The 18,117-nt window shown below is 40.5% G+C and overlaps 2 protein-coding genes across 2 annotated transcripts; both read right to left on the reverse strand.

The window, feature by feature from the left end:
* Positions 1-1,963: 1,963 nt before the first annotated feature.
* Positions 1,964-6,703, reverse strand: creg1 (cellular repressor of E1A-stimulated genes 1). Its single transcript, XM_023266433.3, has 4 exons — positions 6,332-6,703; positions 4,030-4,149; positions 3,840-3,953; positions 1,964-2,982 (listed from the first exon to the last, which is right to left on the reverse strand). The coding sequence occupies exons 1-4, from the start codon at positions 6,623-6,625 to the stop codon at positions 2,899-2,901; spliced, it is 612 nt and encodes a 203-aa protein (XP_023122201.1). The 5' UTR covers positions 6,626-6,703; the 3' UTR covers positions 1,964-2,898.
* A 909-nt stretch (positions 6,704-7,612) lies between these two features.
* Positions 7,613-18,011, reverse strand: setdb2 (SET domain bifurcated histone lysine methyltransferase 2). Its single transcript, XM_023266431.3, has 11 exons — positions 17,435-18,011; positions 15,260-15,373; positions 15,088-15,189; positions 14,876-15,021; positions 13,825-14,091; positions 13,234-13,562; positions 12,719-13,136; positions 12,069-12,117; positions 11,815-11,957; positions 7,919-8,007; positions 7,613-7,842 (listed from the first exon to the last, which is right to left on the reverse strand). Exons 1-11 carry the CDS (start codon positions 17,466-17,468, stop codon positions 7,671-7,673), a joined length of 1,863 nt encoding a protein of 620 aa, XP_023122199.2. The 5' UTR covers positions 17,469-18,011; the 3' UTR covers positions 7,613-7,670.
* Positions 18,012-18,117: the final 106 nt, after the last annotated feature.

Raw genomic sequence — 18,117 nt, forward strand, 5'->3', positions numbered from 1 at the left:
TATAACCTGATGATATAACCCATGTTCATGCAGAACACAACGAAACCACAACATACCAGATCTATGTTGACCTGATGGGGAACATGTTTAAATGAGAGAAAATCAACTCATACTCTTCTAATTATTGTTATTATTATTATTATTATTATTATTATTACTATTATTATTATTATTGTATTGATCCTGTAATAGTCCAACATTAGTCTGGATGTAGATGGTTTTACCACCACCACCACCACCACTAAAACCACCCCTTAAGTACACTACAAAACATAAGAGCGAAGTTATTGAATTGTATTACTAATAGAAAATTCCCTAAAATTATTTTTTTTTAAAAATTATATTTTATATCATACTAGGAGTTGTACTATGACGAGGAGGAGAGTTTATGGCTGCAGTAAATTTGGTGACACTACAATACATAAGAGTTATTTAATTTTTTTTTAACTAAAAAAATGCTTAAAATTATGAAAAAATAATATTTAATACCAAACCAAGAGTTGTAGTATGAGCAGCAGAAGTCACTTGCTGGCTGCAGTAAATGTGTTGAATATTTGTGTCTCTTCGCTGTTGCAGCGGTTTTGCATTTTGCAGATGGTTCCTGTTCAGTTGTCGCACAGCCAGCTGCTCATAGACACCAATGTCATTTCTGCAGCGACTTTTGATTAAACTGGGCTTGTAGCATATTGTCTACCTTACAACGATGGAAAAGAGGCATCGTTTATGTTTAGACAACGTATATTTAATGAGTTATTGATGCCGGAAGTCCGAATTTGTGAATATCTTTCCGACTTTACCAAACTGTGTTTTATTTCCTGACGTCGCCGTAATTCGCTGGCTTCATGCTGTCATTTACGAGCATTTCACTACAAATAACATAATTCTGTCTTGTCCTTTAATAAAACCAAATTTAAGGTAACTCTCGAGGTATAGCCAGAATTTTTAGGTACTGATGAATCTTCACCTGTTTTGCGTTTTTCAGACATCGTTCCCGTCAGTAATTTTCTAACTGTAACACAAACTAATGAATCTGGATGAACTAGAAGCCAACCTGAAGAAAGACCAAATAAATGTGTTTTGAAAATGTTTTATAGGTAGACTTGTGATGACACAGTGAGTCTGTTACTCTGATTTTATCCAGAATGTAAAAATCTATTTTTTTTATAACATCACAGCCTCAGGCCTTGTCCACACGTAGCCGGGTATCTCACAAAACGAAGATATTTTTCTACGATTCGGCCTATCAGCCACACGAAAACGCAGATTTACGTCATCAAAAACGATTCTTTTTAAAAACTCCGACCAAAGTGAAGATTTGCGAATTCTCTGTTTTATGCGTCTGCATGTGGACATCAGTAACCGGGGTTTTGCGTTTTGAAACGTCACCGCCTGCGACAAAATATGTTCTTAAGTCACATATGCGACCTGTGTTTACATTCGGTAACAGTATGGATGCTCTCACAAGGTTTTGGCCGCTGTTTCTTGTACAGGCGCTTTTTACTTGCTTGTTTTTACAAGCCCAGATACTGCTCCACATTCAACAATACAGGTGAAGGACGACGTTAAGGACGGTTATTCTCCACCACCTTGCTAGGATTTGGGGAACTACTGCCACCTAAAGGTCCGGCATGCTTATGAATGTGCTTAAAAACGCACTTATGCGGTTAGGTGTGGATGAAGTTTTTTTCTAAAAACGAGGTGGTGTGTATGTAAGTTTTTTTCTAGACGGAGGGGACAGGATATTCGGTTTTACAAAAACCCTGCTACGTGTGGACAAGGCCTCAGAGCAGACAAAACTTCACCCACCCTCAGATCTCTGGCGCCCCCCCTGGGGGGGCGCGGACCCCAGGTTGGGAACCACTGATCTAGAACACTAAAGAACACCCCTATGAATTATTGAATTATTATTTTGGTCCACACAGACTTTCACACATTTAGAAGAAATATAAACTGAATCCAAACGTTTCATTTTAAGCTCAAACCTTTATACAAACAACAATCACGTTTCACAGGAAACTTTGATTCAAGCAATATCCCGATCAAAAGGATGACGGAAGCCCCGCCCACACCAGACAAAGCCCGCCCATAGCCGACTCAAGCCCCGCCCACAACACGCTCGTTTTTAAGCATTTTTCAAAATAAGAGTGGTCTCCTGTGTGTTTTGTTCGTCATAAAGTCGGTTTTCTGCAGCAACATGACTAAAAATAAAGATTATATGTTTAAATAAAAGCCTCTGATGGAGTTATTAGAACTAAACGAGTATAAAAACTGTTTTATAAAACCACAACAATAATTCAGAGAAAACATAAAATGACTTTAAAGGTTTCCTCTGAATTAATTCAACGGTTTCTACTGGTTCAATTATGAATCTAAATGTTCTGATTTATGTCCAACCTAAACAACAAAAACACATTTTCACACATGTAATGCAGATTTATTCACTTTAAAAGCCGAATTTAAATGTTTTAATCCCAACCAAAGTCTAAAAACACTGAAATGAACAAATTAAATGAGAAGATTTTTTATATAATTTAGAATTTAAATGTTCTGAATGAATAAAGTGATAAAGTTCATTACAGAATAAATCTGCATTTAGTCTCATGATTCTGGAGGCACTTATCTGGAAAAGATAAAAAAATAAAGATTTATCAAAAATAAGTCACAATTACATCTTTAAATTTAAAATAAACCCTGATGTTTTACTAAATTAAGCTTCATATTTAAATATCCTCCTCAAAAAGTCTGAAAACTTTAGATTTTCCACTAAAATGATCGATTTTCTCCATAAATCAGACGTTTTCTGGGTTTTCAGGATCTTCTTAAAGAGACGCTGTTCCTTTAAATCAACATGGCCACCCCCTGAGGACTACAAACACACCGCTAGGACTACAACTCCCATCAGTGGTCTTTGAATGGCGTGGCCTGGAAGTATTCCTCCGGAGAGACGGTCTTCACCCCACCGAAGTAATCCAGCACCCACACCTGGAGGAGGAGACAGGTGAGCTGCTGCTGCACTCTGATTGGCTGAGCGAGACGGCCATGTTTAACACCTGAACTACTCCGAAAAGTACATGGAGCATGGTAGTACTAATCATAGTACTAGTAGTATTATTAGTACTATTCACAGTATTGATGGTAGTACTAGTAGTACTATTCACAGTACTGATGTAGTACTAGTAGTACTATTCGCAGTACTGATGTAGTACTAGTAGTACTATTCATAGTACTGATGTAGTACTATTCATAGTACTGATGTAGTACTATTCATAGTACTGATGTAGTACTGGTACTAATCATAGTACTAGTAGTATTATTACTATTCACAGTATTGATGGTAGTACTAGTAGTACAATTCACAGTACTGATGTAGTACTAGTAGTACTACTCACAATACTGATGTAGTACAAGTAATATTATTCACAGTATTAGTAGTACTATTCACAGTACTAGTAGTACTACTCACAGTACCGATGTATTACTAGTAGTATTATTCACAGTACTAGTAGTACTATTCACAATATTGATAGTAGTAGTATTATTTGCAGTACTTTGGCGGTACCTGTGTGAAGTTGAACTTGTTAGTAGTAATAGTAGTAATTGCAGTACTATTTGCAGTATTTTAGCAATACCTGTGTGATGTTGAACCAGTTAGTACTAGTAGTAGTTTTTGCAGTACTATTTGCAGTACTTTAGTAGTACCCGAGTGATGCTGAAATTGGTGAAGAACCAGTTAGTATTAGTAGTACTATTTGCAGTACTTTAGTAGTACCTGAGTGATGTTGAACCAGTTAGTACTAGTAGTAGTTTTTGCAGTACTATTTGCAGTACTTTAGTAGTACCTGAGTGATGTTGAACTTGGCGAAGAACCAGTTGTGGTCCGTCGGCCAGTCGATCATCTCCGGGTGTCGAACAAACAAAGATTTCTTTGCAAACTCCTCCTCTGTCCCATTTACCTGGAGACAGCAGAGGAGGCGTGTGATTGGTCGGATTGGAACACCTGGACTAACAGGTGAGAACAGGTGAGTATACCTGCAGCACGGATCCAGACAGGATGATATGAGCACAGAGAGGACTCTGAGGGTCGAAGCCCTGCTGTCTGCAGTAATCAGTCTGAGCCAGAGACATGGACAGAGACGCCTGGGGGTTCACCTGGAGAGGACAGGTAAGACACGTAACACACCTGGAGAGGACAGGTAAGACACGTAACACACCTGGAGAGGACAGGTAAGACACGTAACACACCTGGAGAGGACAGGTAAGACACGTAACACACTTGGACAGGAAAGGTAATTAAGCATTAAGAACAGTAGAAACATCTGGAACAGCTGCGGCATTGAGAATAGTCTGTATGTTCCATAGAAACATCTGGAACAGCTGCAGCATTAAGAACAGTCTGTATGTTCCATAGAAACATCTGGAACAGCTGCAGCATTAAGAACAGTCTGTATGTTCCATAGAAACATCTGGAACAGCTGCAGCATTAAGAACAGTCTGTATGTTCCATAGAAACATCTGGAACAGCTGCAGCATTAAGAACAGTGTACGAAGCTCCATAAATGCTTTAACTGAAGGTGATGAAGCCTCCAATCAGAGCTGAACAGAGTCTGAGTGTTGATTTATTAATGAAGATGATTCCAGAGGAACTCAGCATCTGGATATGAGAAGAATGAACATCACCTCAACACCTGGAGAAGAAGTCAGAGACATCAGAGAAAAGTGTAGCTAGCTGTCTGCAGTAAACTGGATTTATTATATAATTCTTTATTTCTGACTAAGTTTCCAGTTCTTAGAGCAATTTAATGTTTCTGTTGTTATTTAAACTGAACTATAGCTTGCTGTTATAAACTAGATTTATTTATTCTGTTTCCATGGTTGTATTCCAGAATAAATAGTGAACATGTTGTTAAAAGGTCAATCATGTCTTTTACGGATTAGTTAACTTTATATCTGCTCCATGTTGTATTCAGATGGAAGTAGCGCCACCTACTGACCTCTCTAGGTATCACTATCATCTGTAGTCTGAGTGAAGCAGAAATCTGAATTTATTACCAGTTAGACAGATTATATCCTAAATAATAAAGTTAGACAGATTATATCCTAAATAATAATGTTAGACAGATTATTCCCTAAATAATAAAGTTAGACAGATTATATCCTAAATAATAAAGTTAGACAGATTATTCCCTAAATAATAAAGTTAGACAGATTATATCCTAAATAAAAACAGTTCAGGTTCAGGATCATTGTGCAGTGAGTCTGACTACCAACATGTCTGGAGTCATTTCTAATCTCACATCAGTTTCCAGCTAAAAGCCTCCATCAGACGTTCAGCTTTAACTGGTTCCATCTAGACGTTCTTCTTCTGTCCAGTAAACTTTGTCCTCAATAAAAACTGAACTTTATCTGGAGATTTTTACACATTTTACTGCTTCAGTAATAAGCCAGAACTCTGCTGCTGCTGTTCTGCTGCTTCAAGCACTTTCAGAGATTAACTCTCTTATCTGCAGCCTCACATGACACAAACTGCTGAGTCACCGTCAGTACAAACTGCTGAGTCATGCTGCAGCTAACAGTCACTATAGTACAGAAAACCGGAGTTTTATTCACTTATTGTGGAACATTTAAAGCAGCAGCTAGATTATTAATTATAGAAAGTTCAATAAAAGTTCAATAAAGTTATTTATTAGTTATTACATCTATTTAGAACCTCCTCACGTTATTATTATTATCAATGTCAACAGGTGTACAGTCACAACCTGGAAACACCACAAATATTACACAAACAACATAAGTCAATGTACAGACACATTATATATATCTATATAGGATACACATAAATACATATACTACATATATTTATACAGATCTGTACATAAATATGAGTATAAAATGTGAATATTCTCGAAAGAACAGAAGTTAACTTGACTATAACGACAAAAACGAGACAAAACGACAAAAATAAGACACAAAACGACTTCTCTTGTTGGCTCTTGAAGACGTTCCACCTCTCATCCAAGGTGGAACGTCAAGAACCTACAAGAGAGCCCATGTACGGAAATATTACTAATATTTACACTTTATCCTCATATTTATGTATACATTTATATGTATAAATGAGGTTAAAGTATAAATATTCCAGAAAGAACAGAAGTTAACTTCTGTTCTTTCTGGAATATTTATACTTTAAACTCATTTATATGTATATTATATATATTTCTACATAAATATGAGTTTAAATATTATATTATCTAGAGTGTAAAGGGTTCTTTAGGGTTCTCTGTGGAGGTTCTGACCGGTCCAGACCCTCTACCAGGTCTGTACCTGGACTCACCTGCAGGTCCTGGACCGACACCTCCATCCGGGTCAGGTACAGGTAGGGAACCCCGGAGCTGGCCCCGGGAGGCCCGTCGCTGACCGAGAAGACGTTGGAGAAGGGCTGACCGACCACCGGGGGGTGGGTGGACACGGTGGCCATGGAGGCCCAGTCACAGCGGTGGGCGATGAACCGGGCCATCCGGGCCACCTGGTCGTGAGGAGGGACCCGGAGCCGGGAGCAGGACGCCGGCAGGACGGCCAGTGAGAGGCCGAGGAGGAGCAGGAAGGCAGGCCGCAGGAGAGCGCTCATGGTCAGCTACAGGGTCCGAAGGAAGGTCGGTGTCTGGACCCGGAGCAGCTCTGCTTCTTCTGAAGAGGAGGAGGCTGCAGATTCTGGGCTGGTGGAGGCCACAGCGCCCCCCTGGTGGAGCGGCCGATCAGAGAACTGCAGCTCATATGAAGTTTATTATTATTATTATTATTATTATTATTATTATTATTATTATTATTATTATTATATAAAGGTTATTTATTATCATATAAAGGTTATTTATTATAGTTTAAAAAATATTTATTAGAATATAAAGGTTTATTTATTATTTAAAGGTTCATTTTAAGCTAAACAGTATTTCTGTTGCAGTACTTGTAGATTTCAAGGGTTATAAATGGGATATAAATGCTTGTTTATTATAGTTTAAAGGTTTAATTATTATAGTTTGAAGGTTCATTTACTATAGTTTAAAGGGTTATTTATTAGACTATAAAGGTTTATTATAATTTAAAGGTTTATTTATTATATAAAGGTTTATTTATTAGAATATAAAGGTTTATTTATTATAGTGTAAAGGTTTCTTTACTAGAATATAAAGGTTATTTAAAGCTAAATAGTATTTCTGTTGCAGTATTTGTAGATTTAAAGGTTTATTTATTAGAAGGGTTATTTACTCCTTATTGTATTGTATTGTCTTAATAATATAAAGGGTTAGTTATAACAAAGGTTTATTTATTATAGTTTAAAGGTTCATTTTAAGCTAAATAGTATTTCTGTTGCAGTATTTGTAGATTTAAAGGGTTATTTATTATAATATAAAGGTTTATTTATTATCAAATAAATGTTTATTTATTATAATACAAAGGTTTATTTATTATCATATAAAGGTTTATTTATTAGAATATAAAGGTTTATTATAGTTTAAAGGGTTATTCTTGCTGAAAACAGTTTAAACCTTCAGCTCTGTTCAAGGAGGAACAAACGCATCCTGATGGTCCTTCAAAATAAAAGCACCTGAACTCGTCCGTGATTTGAATGTTTATTACAAAGTTTCCTAATAAAACCAGTAGAATCGATATAAACCTCACTGAGCCTCCTTCCGACTGTCGCAGACGTCACACAGCTTCTCCTGGATGGTGAACCTCCGCCGGCAGCTGTCGGCGCCGCACAGGCAAACCACTTCCTGCTGCCACGGCGAGGAGGTGGGTGTGTCGGAGCAGTAATCCCAGGTGAGCTCATTACCGGCCGCCACCGCCCTGATAGGAAACACATTTATTACTGAACAGGTAAACCGGCAGAGATCACCTGAAGATAGCTCCGCCTCCCACTCACCTGCTGGTAAAGAACGCCACGACGGGGAAGGAGGGGTCATGGGAGTCCGTGAAGACATTTTGCATGAACAGGTTGGGCTGGCAGCTGTGCTGTGGGCGGAGTCAAACATCCAAATATGGTCAGTCAGGTGATTTACATCACTACAGGATAAACACAATAAAATAACGGAAACAGGAAGAACCATCAGCAGGATAAAGAGACCTGGGGTCCGTTTCACGAAGCAGGTTCAACAAACTCTGAGTTTAACCCTGAACTCTGAGTTGATCTACTCTGAGATAGAAAACTCTGAGTTTTCGGTTTCACAACGGCTGATTTGAGTTGGTTTAATCAACTCAGAGTAGTTTCACCCGGAGTTAAGCGCGTGCACCACAACTCTGAAAAGCCAGTATCAATGGAGCACCGATTCGACGAGTCACCATGGCAACGGGGAAGCGGAGGACTACACCGTTTGAATTGGAAATCTTAATGCGCTTATATAGCGAGTTTGAGCACGTTTTTAGAAAGAAGTGCAACACCTGCAGCTGCAAAAGAGAGGGAGACGGTGTGGGAGAACATTGCTGCCTTGGTCAATGCGTAAGTTTAAATCACAATAATATTACAGGAAAACTGTTTGAATAGTAGACTATTAAGTTATTTCATTTAGGTGCAATCCTGCAGGGAAGAAACGCATGTGGCAGCAGCTTAAGATGAAATGTAAAAACATTTTTAAAACAGGTAAGAAGTCAGCATAATCTCATGGAGCTACCTCATTTTGATCATGTTTTACATTGTAAAGTAGCCTAAATATTAGGTGGCTGTTTTACTGTGCAGTGGTTTTATCCCACACATAGCCTAAATGTCTGCATCCATATCATGTTCTGTTAAATAATTAAGCCTATTTAAACTAACAAAGACTTCTACTCAGCCAACTCTATATATATATATATATATATATATATATATATATATATATATATATATATATATATATATATATATATATATATATGTCCAGGGAAAACGACAAAGATGGTACAAGTCGTTTCAGATCCAGACACACTTTTCTGACTGTCCTGCATACAGTTGCCTTAAGTGCTCTGCATCTCCTACATTATATAAAAAACATCCATTTGCAAAGAACCGCAGCACAACACACAATATCTGCTGGGATGTGAGAGCATGACTGCGGTTGGTCATGTTGTAAATGTAAGGACGGATTAGGTTGTATGTAGATTATGGACTGTGACGTGAAACGGTACCGCTCTAAAAGATAATTGTCCGGAAATGCGAGACCTTCTATGCGCGGTCTGATAACAATCTCCTGACGAATATTTAATTCTCTGTGCAGTAATGCTGCCCCTTCATCTACTGGATCGTTAATAAAAGGACGTAATTTTGACACACGGCAGAACTAGACTTCGCCAAAACTCACCAGCTGACTGAATGAATGAGGAAATGAAATAACGTGTGTGGCTGAAAGAGGAAGGAGACAGAGAGAAACTCGAGGTTTACTGAGATAAACCTGGTCCTGACCAGGTTAGAGTCAGAGAGTCTGTTACTATGGTAACTGACCGAGAGTTTAAGTTACCTCTCTTTGTGAAACAGGCGAGAGTTACCCCTCTGTCTCGGGTTTGAGTTACCTCCCTTTGTGAAACGGAAAACTCCGAGTTTCCCTCATTTCAGGGTTAACAAACTCAGAGTTTTCACTAAACCTGCTTCGTGAAACGGACCCCAGGTTCAGCCAGGACTGGAGATCCATGTGTTTATGTTGGTGTTTATGTTGTTGTTTACGCTGTTATGTTGTTTATATTGTTTATTTATGTTGTTCACATTGTTTGTTTAGGTTGTTTGTTTAGGTTGTTTATTATCTCTCACGTTGGTAAACTGAAATAACCAAAATAAAAATAAACAGCAAATAAACACAAATAAACAACATTAATGATGCCAGGTGGCGTCACTAGTGTTGTTTATTTGTTTATTTTAGTGCTGTCAAACGATTAGAAATTTTGATCAGATTAATCACAGGATAGTTGTGGATTAATTTCGATTAATTAAATATCATTCATTTTTAATCTATATTAATCGTGTTTCATTTTGTGTGAGCAAACAGATTCAAGAAAGAAGGGAATATATACGCACATGTTTATTAAACACCTGTGCTTTAATGAAAAGAAAACTCCTTCCTGCAGAGTGTTCATATTACTGTAAGTTGGTGGACTGTTCTGTCTTTGGGGGTTTTTGTATTCAAAAAGAGGGCCAACGTGCTGTTTAGCGCAGAGGTGTTCAACTAAAATTCAAAGAAGTCCAGTCAGAGAAAATGGATTACAGCAAAGGTCCAGAAAATTTATTTTTTACATTTTTTAATAACATTTATTAATAAATAACTTTTAATATAACTGTGCATCTGAAAATAAAGCGAAAAATAATGACTGAACAACCTGAACCAACTTATATTCATCTTTAACAATACCTAAATCTCAAAACATGTAAACAGTTGAACACTTTTACATGTTTTCCTGTCTTCTATCACTCCCTTTATATCTCTGCTGCTTAATGGGAGAACTGGGCTGTCAATATTCTGAATCTGGTCTGAACTGTGTCAGGGTCGTTCTAAACACATCTGGAGCTCATTGGTGAGTCTGGAAGCAGATTTAGTTTGATTATATTCATAGTTGAGAAGCTGCTTACAGCTGGATGTTGAGCCAAACATAGTCAACATGTGCAGGACGACTTTCCTCTCAGTGTCGACTTGTTTATTACTCCGCCAAGGAACGGAGGAGTTCTGTGACGACCGGCGTACGTTTGTCTGTGAATCTGTCTGTCTGTCTGTCTGCAACATTACTCTAAAACAGATTGACAGATTTGGATGAAATTTTCAGGGAAGGTCAGAAATGACACAAGGACCTCCTCATTAGATTTTGGCAGTGATGCAGCTTATAGTCTGGATCTACGGACTTGTTAAGGATTTTCCATTGTGAGATATAGCGGCCGGCACGGCGTCGCCGTAACCATGACAAGTGAACGCAGTTTCAGTTACCTGCATCAATTCACTCCGTTACATATTTAGGTCAATCAATTCGGTATCTTTACTACATAATGTACGCATGTATAACACATACCTGTGTTGACGCAAGGCAATTATTTATTTATTTAGTTAGTCTGTGGGTCCATCTATATTAAATCTCCAGATTCTATGTTGCTGTGATTTATGAACACACAAACTGAGGAATGAACAGTCTTGGCGGAGCACTGCGTTCTCTGAGTGCTTTTCTAGTTTATCTTTTGGTCCGTCCTCCTCTCGTCTGTCCCTCACCTGTTTTCTGAACTCAGAGCTGTGATGTTTAGCGGCTGGAATGCAGAGACCAGTTCATTGGCTGAGTAGCGTCACATGGGATGGCCGAACTCGTACCTGATTGGTTAGGGTTAGGGTTAACCCTAACCCTAACCCTAACCCCACTGCTGTTTGTTTTGCTTACATTGCTGTTTGTTTTGTTTATGTTGTGGTTGTTTATGTTGTTTATTTGTTGCTTATATTGTTTGTTTATTGTCTCACATTGACGAAGCGGCCCACGTTCCCCTCCCTGCTGGCATCATTAGTGTTGTTTATTTCTTGTTGTCTATGTTGTTGCTTGTGTTGTTGTTGTTTATTTGTTTATCTTGTGTGTTTATGTTGTTTGTTTATTGTCTCAGGTTGATGAAGCGGCCCATGGTTCCGTCCCTGCTGGCATCATTAGTGTTTATTTCTTGTTGTTTATCTTGTTGCTTGTGTTGTTGTTTATGTTGTTTGTTTATTGTCTTACGTTGATGAAGCTGCCCACGTTCCCCTCCCTGCTGGCATCATTCGTGTTGTTTGTGTTGTGGTTGTTTGTGTTGTTTATGCAGTTACTTTATGTTGTTTATTTATTTGTTTGTCTTACGTTGATGAAGCGGCCCACGTTCCCCTCCCTGCTGGCGTCGATCAGACAGACGTCGTCCATCGTCCTCTTTAAGTCTTTCTGGACGTTCATCTTTGTTCTGACCTGCAGCACCGTCGTCATGGAAAGCTTCTGGTTCTGGTCACCTGACACACAGGAACCAATCAGGGCTGTTTATCGTCACTTCTGTCTTTAACTGAATGAAAACCACAAATAAAGTGAATAATATTAATAAGTCTTTATGTTTGTTTGTTTACCTGCTGAAGGAGGCGTCGGCTCGGCTCCTCCCACCAAAACCATCTGAACCTGATGACAACAAAAACCAGCGGCCTGGAGTCAGGACTAGAAACGAGGAAGAGGACTACAAGTAAAACTACAAATAAAACTACAAATACAACTAAAGCAGGACCAGAAACCAGGAACCAGGAAGAGGACTACAAGTAAAACTACAAATACAACTACAGTCAGGACGAGAAACCAGGAAGAGGACTACAAATAAAACTACAGCAGGACCAGAAACCAGGAAGAGGACTACAAATAAAACTACAAGTAAAACTACAAGAAAAACTAAAGCAGGACCAGAAGTCAGGAAGATGACTACAAATAAAACTACAAATACAACTACAAGTAAAACTACAGCAGGACCAGAAACCAGGAAGAAGACTACAAAAAAAAACTACAAGTAAAACTACAAGTAAAACTAAATGAGGAAACAAAGTTTTCTATCAGAACAAAAAATAATTTTTAGGTAAAGTCTATAAAATAAAGAACACAAAGTGTATAAAAAGTGAAACTTATTTATACAAAGTCAGGAAATGTGCCAAAAATAAGTCGTTCTGTTGGTCTGCTCTGATTGGCTGCCACAGGGCCTGCAGGCTCCTGATTGGTTAGACAGACTCAGACACACCTTGTCCCGGTCCTGAGGCATGGCGGCAGCATCAGCATGTCTCTGGATCACGGGGACGTGCAGCGGCAGCGAGGTGGGCGGGGATGTGGGTGAGGGCGGGGTTTCCAGCAGGTTGCTCCGCCCCTCCAACACCGGTGGCGCCAGCCACTCCGTCACCACCTCCACCTCGTCGTCCGACGGCAGGTCGGCCCGGGTCAGCTTGGGCGGCGGCGGCTCGGTGGGACTAGGGACCCGCTGCAGCACCACGCCAGCATACACGCACACGAAGGTGCCGCGGTCCAGGTCGTCACGGCAGCGCACGCCCCAACCACGGTCCGGAGTCTGGAACACCTGCAGCCGAACCCGGACCCCCCGCTGGACCAGCCGGTTCTGACAGCGAGACCGGTCACAGCCGCACCACGGACCGCATTCGTATAGCCTGGAGACAAGGAGGGTTACCACGGCAACACCACCCTCACCTTCATCACCTTCATCATCACCACCATCTGGAACAACCTTCACTCGTTCTTTCTCACCCTGACAGCACCGGCTCCAGCAGCCTGTGGTGGTTGTAGTGGCGCCCCCCGGTGGTCATGGCGATGCAGGCGCAGCTGCGTGCGTCGCTGCAGCCGTCCAGACAGTCGCAGCAGGCGTGGAACAGTGCCGGGCCACGGCTCAGGAAGCAGCCATGTGGCCAGCGGTCCTTCCGGTACCGGAACTCTGCCGGCCGGACGCCGCCGTCCCCGACGCAGAGCTCCACCGGTGTTGGCTCCACCCCCCGACTCAGGTCCTGCTCCGGGCGCCGAGGGCCCGCCGTCGGGGGAGGGTCCAACCGGACGGCGGCGCTGAAGGTGAAGAAGTCGACCTGCAGCGAGAAGACGACGGATTCTGGTTCGAATTCAAACATTTAAACATTTAAATTACAATAAATTAATTTAAAAGTTATTTAAATCTTTTATAAAATAAACACTTTCACAAAATTTACAAAAAATATGTAAAAAATGTAAATCATTGATGCGTCATAAATAATAATACTTATTAAATGAATGATGTCAGTAAAGACGTGTGTAATCTGGTTCTAGGAGTACTCGAGTACTTTCCCCAGTAACAGAGTATTTCCAGCTGACCTGCAGGACGTCAAAGCTCTCTGTCGCCAGCAGGAAACGCATCACGTCATCATAGTTACGGAGGCTCTGTCCACAAGGCGTTTTGTAGATAACGTCCCAGTCACATGGGTCGCCCTCGTCCTCGCTGGCTCCGCCCCCTCTGGGCGATGACATCAGAGGAACGGCGCTCAGCCTCTTAAAGCCACAGAGCAGCGGAACCTTCAGCGGGTTCTGACCCCAGAACGGAGGCGTGGACTGAGGCATGCTGGGTAAACTGGGCAGGCAGGTCTGGACAGGAGAAGATTTCCAGTTAGAACAGGAGAAGAGTTCCACAGTTAGAACAGAAGAAGAGTTCCAGTTAGAACAAAGGAAGAGTTCCAGCTAGAACAGAAGAACAGTTCCACTTAGAACAGGAGAAGAGTTCCAGGCAGAACAGGACAAGAGTTCCAGTTAGAACAGGAGAAGAAGAGTTCCATTTAGAACAGAAGACGAGTTCCAGGTAGAACAGGAGAAGAAGAGTTCCAGTTAGAACAGGAGAAGAAGAGTTCCAGTTAGAACAGAAGAAGAGTTCCAGGTAGAACAAGAGAAGAGTTCCAGTTAGAACAGGAGAAGAAGAGTTCCAGGTAGAACGGGAGAAGAGTTCCAGTTAGAACAGGAGAAGAGTTCCAGGTAGAACAGGAGAAGAAGAGTTCCAGGTAGAACAGGAGAAGAAGAGTTCCAGGTAGAACAGGAGAAGAAGAGTTCCAGTTAGAACAGAAGAAGAAGAGTACCAGTTAGAACAGAAGAAGAAGAGTTCCAGTTACAACAGAAGAAGAAGAGTTCCAGTTAGAACAGGAGAAGAGTTCCAGGTAGAACAGGAGAACAGTTCCAGTTATGTAGAACACGAGAACAGTTCCAGTTACGTAGAACACGAGAACAGTTCCAGTTAGAACAGGAGAACAGTTCCAGTTAGAACAGGAGAACAGTTCTAGTTAGAACAGGAGAACAGTTCTAGTTAGAACAAGAGAAGAGTTCCAGTTAGAACAAGAGAAGAGTTCCAGGTAGAACAGGAGAACAGCTCCAGGTAAGTCACCTTGCAGCAGGTGTGCAGCTGGTACTGCAGCTGTTCCGGCAGCAGTGGTGGCAGTAACTCCTCCCGGCCTGCTGGTGGCGCTGCAGAGCTGCAGGTTCCATCGGAGGCCGGGCTGTGGTGGGAGAACTCAGCCGGCAGCAGCTCATCTGTAGACGAGAACACAGTGAAACCGAGGCTCACCTGTGGCTGCTGCACCTCCAGACCGGTCTTACCTGAGCCGATGACCACCTGGACCACCGAGGAGTCCTGATCCACCGGAGATGCCGAGGACGAACCATCCAGACACTCCAACAGCCGCAGCGCCTGGACGTACTCTGAAGAACAACACCAACATCACCACGGAAACACTACGCCGCTAAAACCAGGAAGGAGGCGGAGCCAAACCTTTGTCTGTGGCCGTGTGGGCCTTCAGGACCCTCTTCAGGTGGTCCAGGTACACAAAGACCCTGTCAAACGCCTGGTCCACGTCCTCCTCAGCCCAGAACATCTTCGCCCGCTCTAAAAACACAAACAACAAATCCAGACTTATTCTGTTAACAGGATCAACATATCCAGACTTATTCTGATAGGATCAACATATCCAGACTTATTCTGATAGGATCAACATATCCAGACTTTAACTAACTCTATCCTGGTATCTGGCTGGTTATGTTAACTTTAACTTTAGCCTGTTATCTGACTGGTTATGTTAACTTTAACTAACTTTAAACTGTTATCTGACTGGTTATTTTAACTTTAACTTTAAACCTGTTATCTGACTGGTTATGTTAACTTTAACCTGTTATCTAACTGGTTATGTTAACTTTAACTAACTTTAACCTGTTACCTGGCTTGTTATGTTAACTTTAACTAACTTTAACCTGTTACCTGGCTGGTTATGTCAACTTTAACCCGTTATCTGACTGGTTATGTTAACTTTAACTAAGTTTAACCTGTTATCGGGCTGGTTATGTTAACTTGAACCTGTTATCTGCCTGGTTATGTTAACTTTAACTGACTTTAACCTGTTATCTAGCTGGTTATGCTACCTTTAACCCGTTATCTGACTGGTTATGTTAACTTTAACTGACTTTAACGTGTTATCTGACTGGTTATGTTAACTTTAACTAACTTTAACCTGTTATCTGACTGGTTATGTTAACTTTAACTAACTTTAACCTGTTACCTGGCTGGTTATGTTAACTTTAACCCGTTATCTGACTGGTTATGTTAACTTTAACTAACTTTAACCTGTTATCGGGCTGGTTATGTTAACTTGAACCTGTTATCTGCCTGGTTATGTTAACTTTAACTGACTTTAACCTGTTATCTAGCTGGTTATGCTACCTTTAACCCGTTATCTGACTGGTTATGTTAACTTTAACTGACTTTAACGTGTTATCTGGCTGGTTATGTTAACTTAAGCCTGTTATCTGGCTGGTTATGTTAACTTAAGCCTGTTATCTGACTGGTTATGTTAACTTTAACTGACTTTAACCTGTTGTCTAGCTGGTTATGCTACCTTTAACCCGTTATCTGACTGGTTATGTTAACTTTAACTAACTTTAACCTGTTATCGGGCTGGTTATGTTAACTTGAGTCTGTGTTCTGGCTGGTTATGTTAACTTTAACTAACTTTAACCTGTTATCTAGCTGGTTATGCTACCTTTAACCCGTTATCTGACTGGTTATGTTAACTTTAACTAACTTTAACCTGTTATCGGGCTGGTTATGTTAACTTGAACCTGTTATCTGCCTGGTTATGTTACCTTTAACTGACTTTAACCTGTTATCTAGCTGGTTATGCTAACTTTAACCCGTTATCTGACTGGTTATGTTAACTTTAACTAACTTTAACCTGTTATCGGGCTGGTTATGTTAACTTGAACCTGTTATCGGGCTGGTTATGTTAACTTTAACTGACTTTAACCTGTTATCTAGCTGGTTATGTTAACTTTAACCCGTTATCTGACTGGTTATGTTAACTTTAACTAACTTTAACCTGTTATCGGGCTGGTTATGTTAACTTGAGTCTGTTATCTGGCTGGTTATGTTAACTTTAACTGACTTTAACCTGTTATCTAGCTGGTTATGCTACCTTTAACCCGTTATCTGACTGGTTATGTTAACTTTAACTAACTTTAACCTGTTATCGGGCTGGTTATGTTAACTTGAACCTGTTATCTGCCTGGTTATGTTAACTTTAACTGACTTTAACCTGTTATCTAGCTGGTTATGCTAACTTTAACCCGTTATCTGACTGGTTATGTTAACTTTAACTAACTTTAACCTGTTATCGGGCTGGTTATGTTAACTTGAGTCTGTTAGCTGGCTGGTTATGTTAACTTTAACTAACTTTAACCTGTTATCTAACTGGTTATGCTACCTTTAACCCGTTATCTGACTGGTTATGTTAACTTTAACTAACTTTAACCTGTTATCGGGCTGGTTATGTTAACTTGAGCCTGTTATCTGACTGGTTATGTTAACATTAACCTGTTATCTGGTTGGTTATGTAAACTCTAACTACCTCTAATCAGTTATCGGGCCGGTTAACGGTAACCTGTTGGTGATTCTTACCGACTAGTGTCTCCGGTAACTCTTCCGTTTCCATCCCAAGCAGACCGTTAGCATCCAGCTAGCTTAGCACCGCGCTAACAACAGAAGTACCGGAGCTCACCGGTACCGGACAGACGGTTCTGTGGTGGCGGAGGCAGTTTAACGGGAGTTAATGAAGCAGTAAGCAGCTCCGGTAGTTAGAATAGCCTCCTTTATGAGAACCGCTCCGTGTTCATGAATTCATTAGCCGTGGAGCTAACAGCTAGCCGCTCAGAACTAACGGCTAACAGGTAACAGCAGGTTCTAAAGACATGAACTGACTGCGGAGCACCGATTAAAAACACTATTCAGTAATTAACAGTTTAATTAAAGCTAATTATCCGCTAACACTCACAACCTGCACTGAACTGATTTATCCTTTGCATCACAATGTAAGCAGGGTTTTTATACCCTGAATTTGTCTGTCAGGCTCTAAGAAAATAAACATATTTAAAACAAAAAAACAAAGGGTAGTTTTTTGTGTCTCTCCATCTTTGTGATAATTTCATGACTATTTCCAACACATTAAAACGCCATAGACGTGAAGAATTTTTAAATAAATCGCGTTTTATACAGGGGCGGGCTGCCTGACAGTCTGAACTGGGGGAGGCAAAACCAGCTTTTAATACAGGCTTCGCTTTGTGCATTGAGCTCCTTCGGCTTCC

This window comes from Amphiprion ocellaris, chromosome 24 (genome assembly GCF_022539595.1).
Source record: "Amphiprion ocellaris isolate individual 3 ecotype Okinawa chromosome 24, ASM2253959v1, whole genome shotgun sequence".
NCBI classification, from domain to species: domain Eukaryota; kingdom Metazoa; phylum Chordata; class Actinopteri; family Pomacentridae; genus Amphiprion; species Amphiprion ocellaris.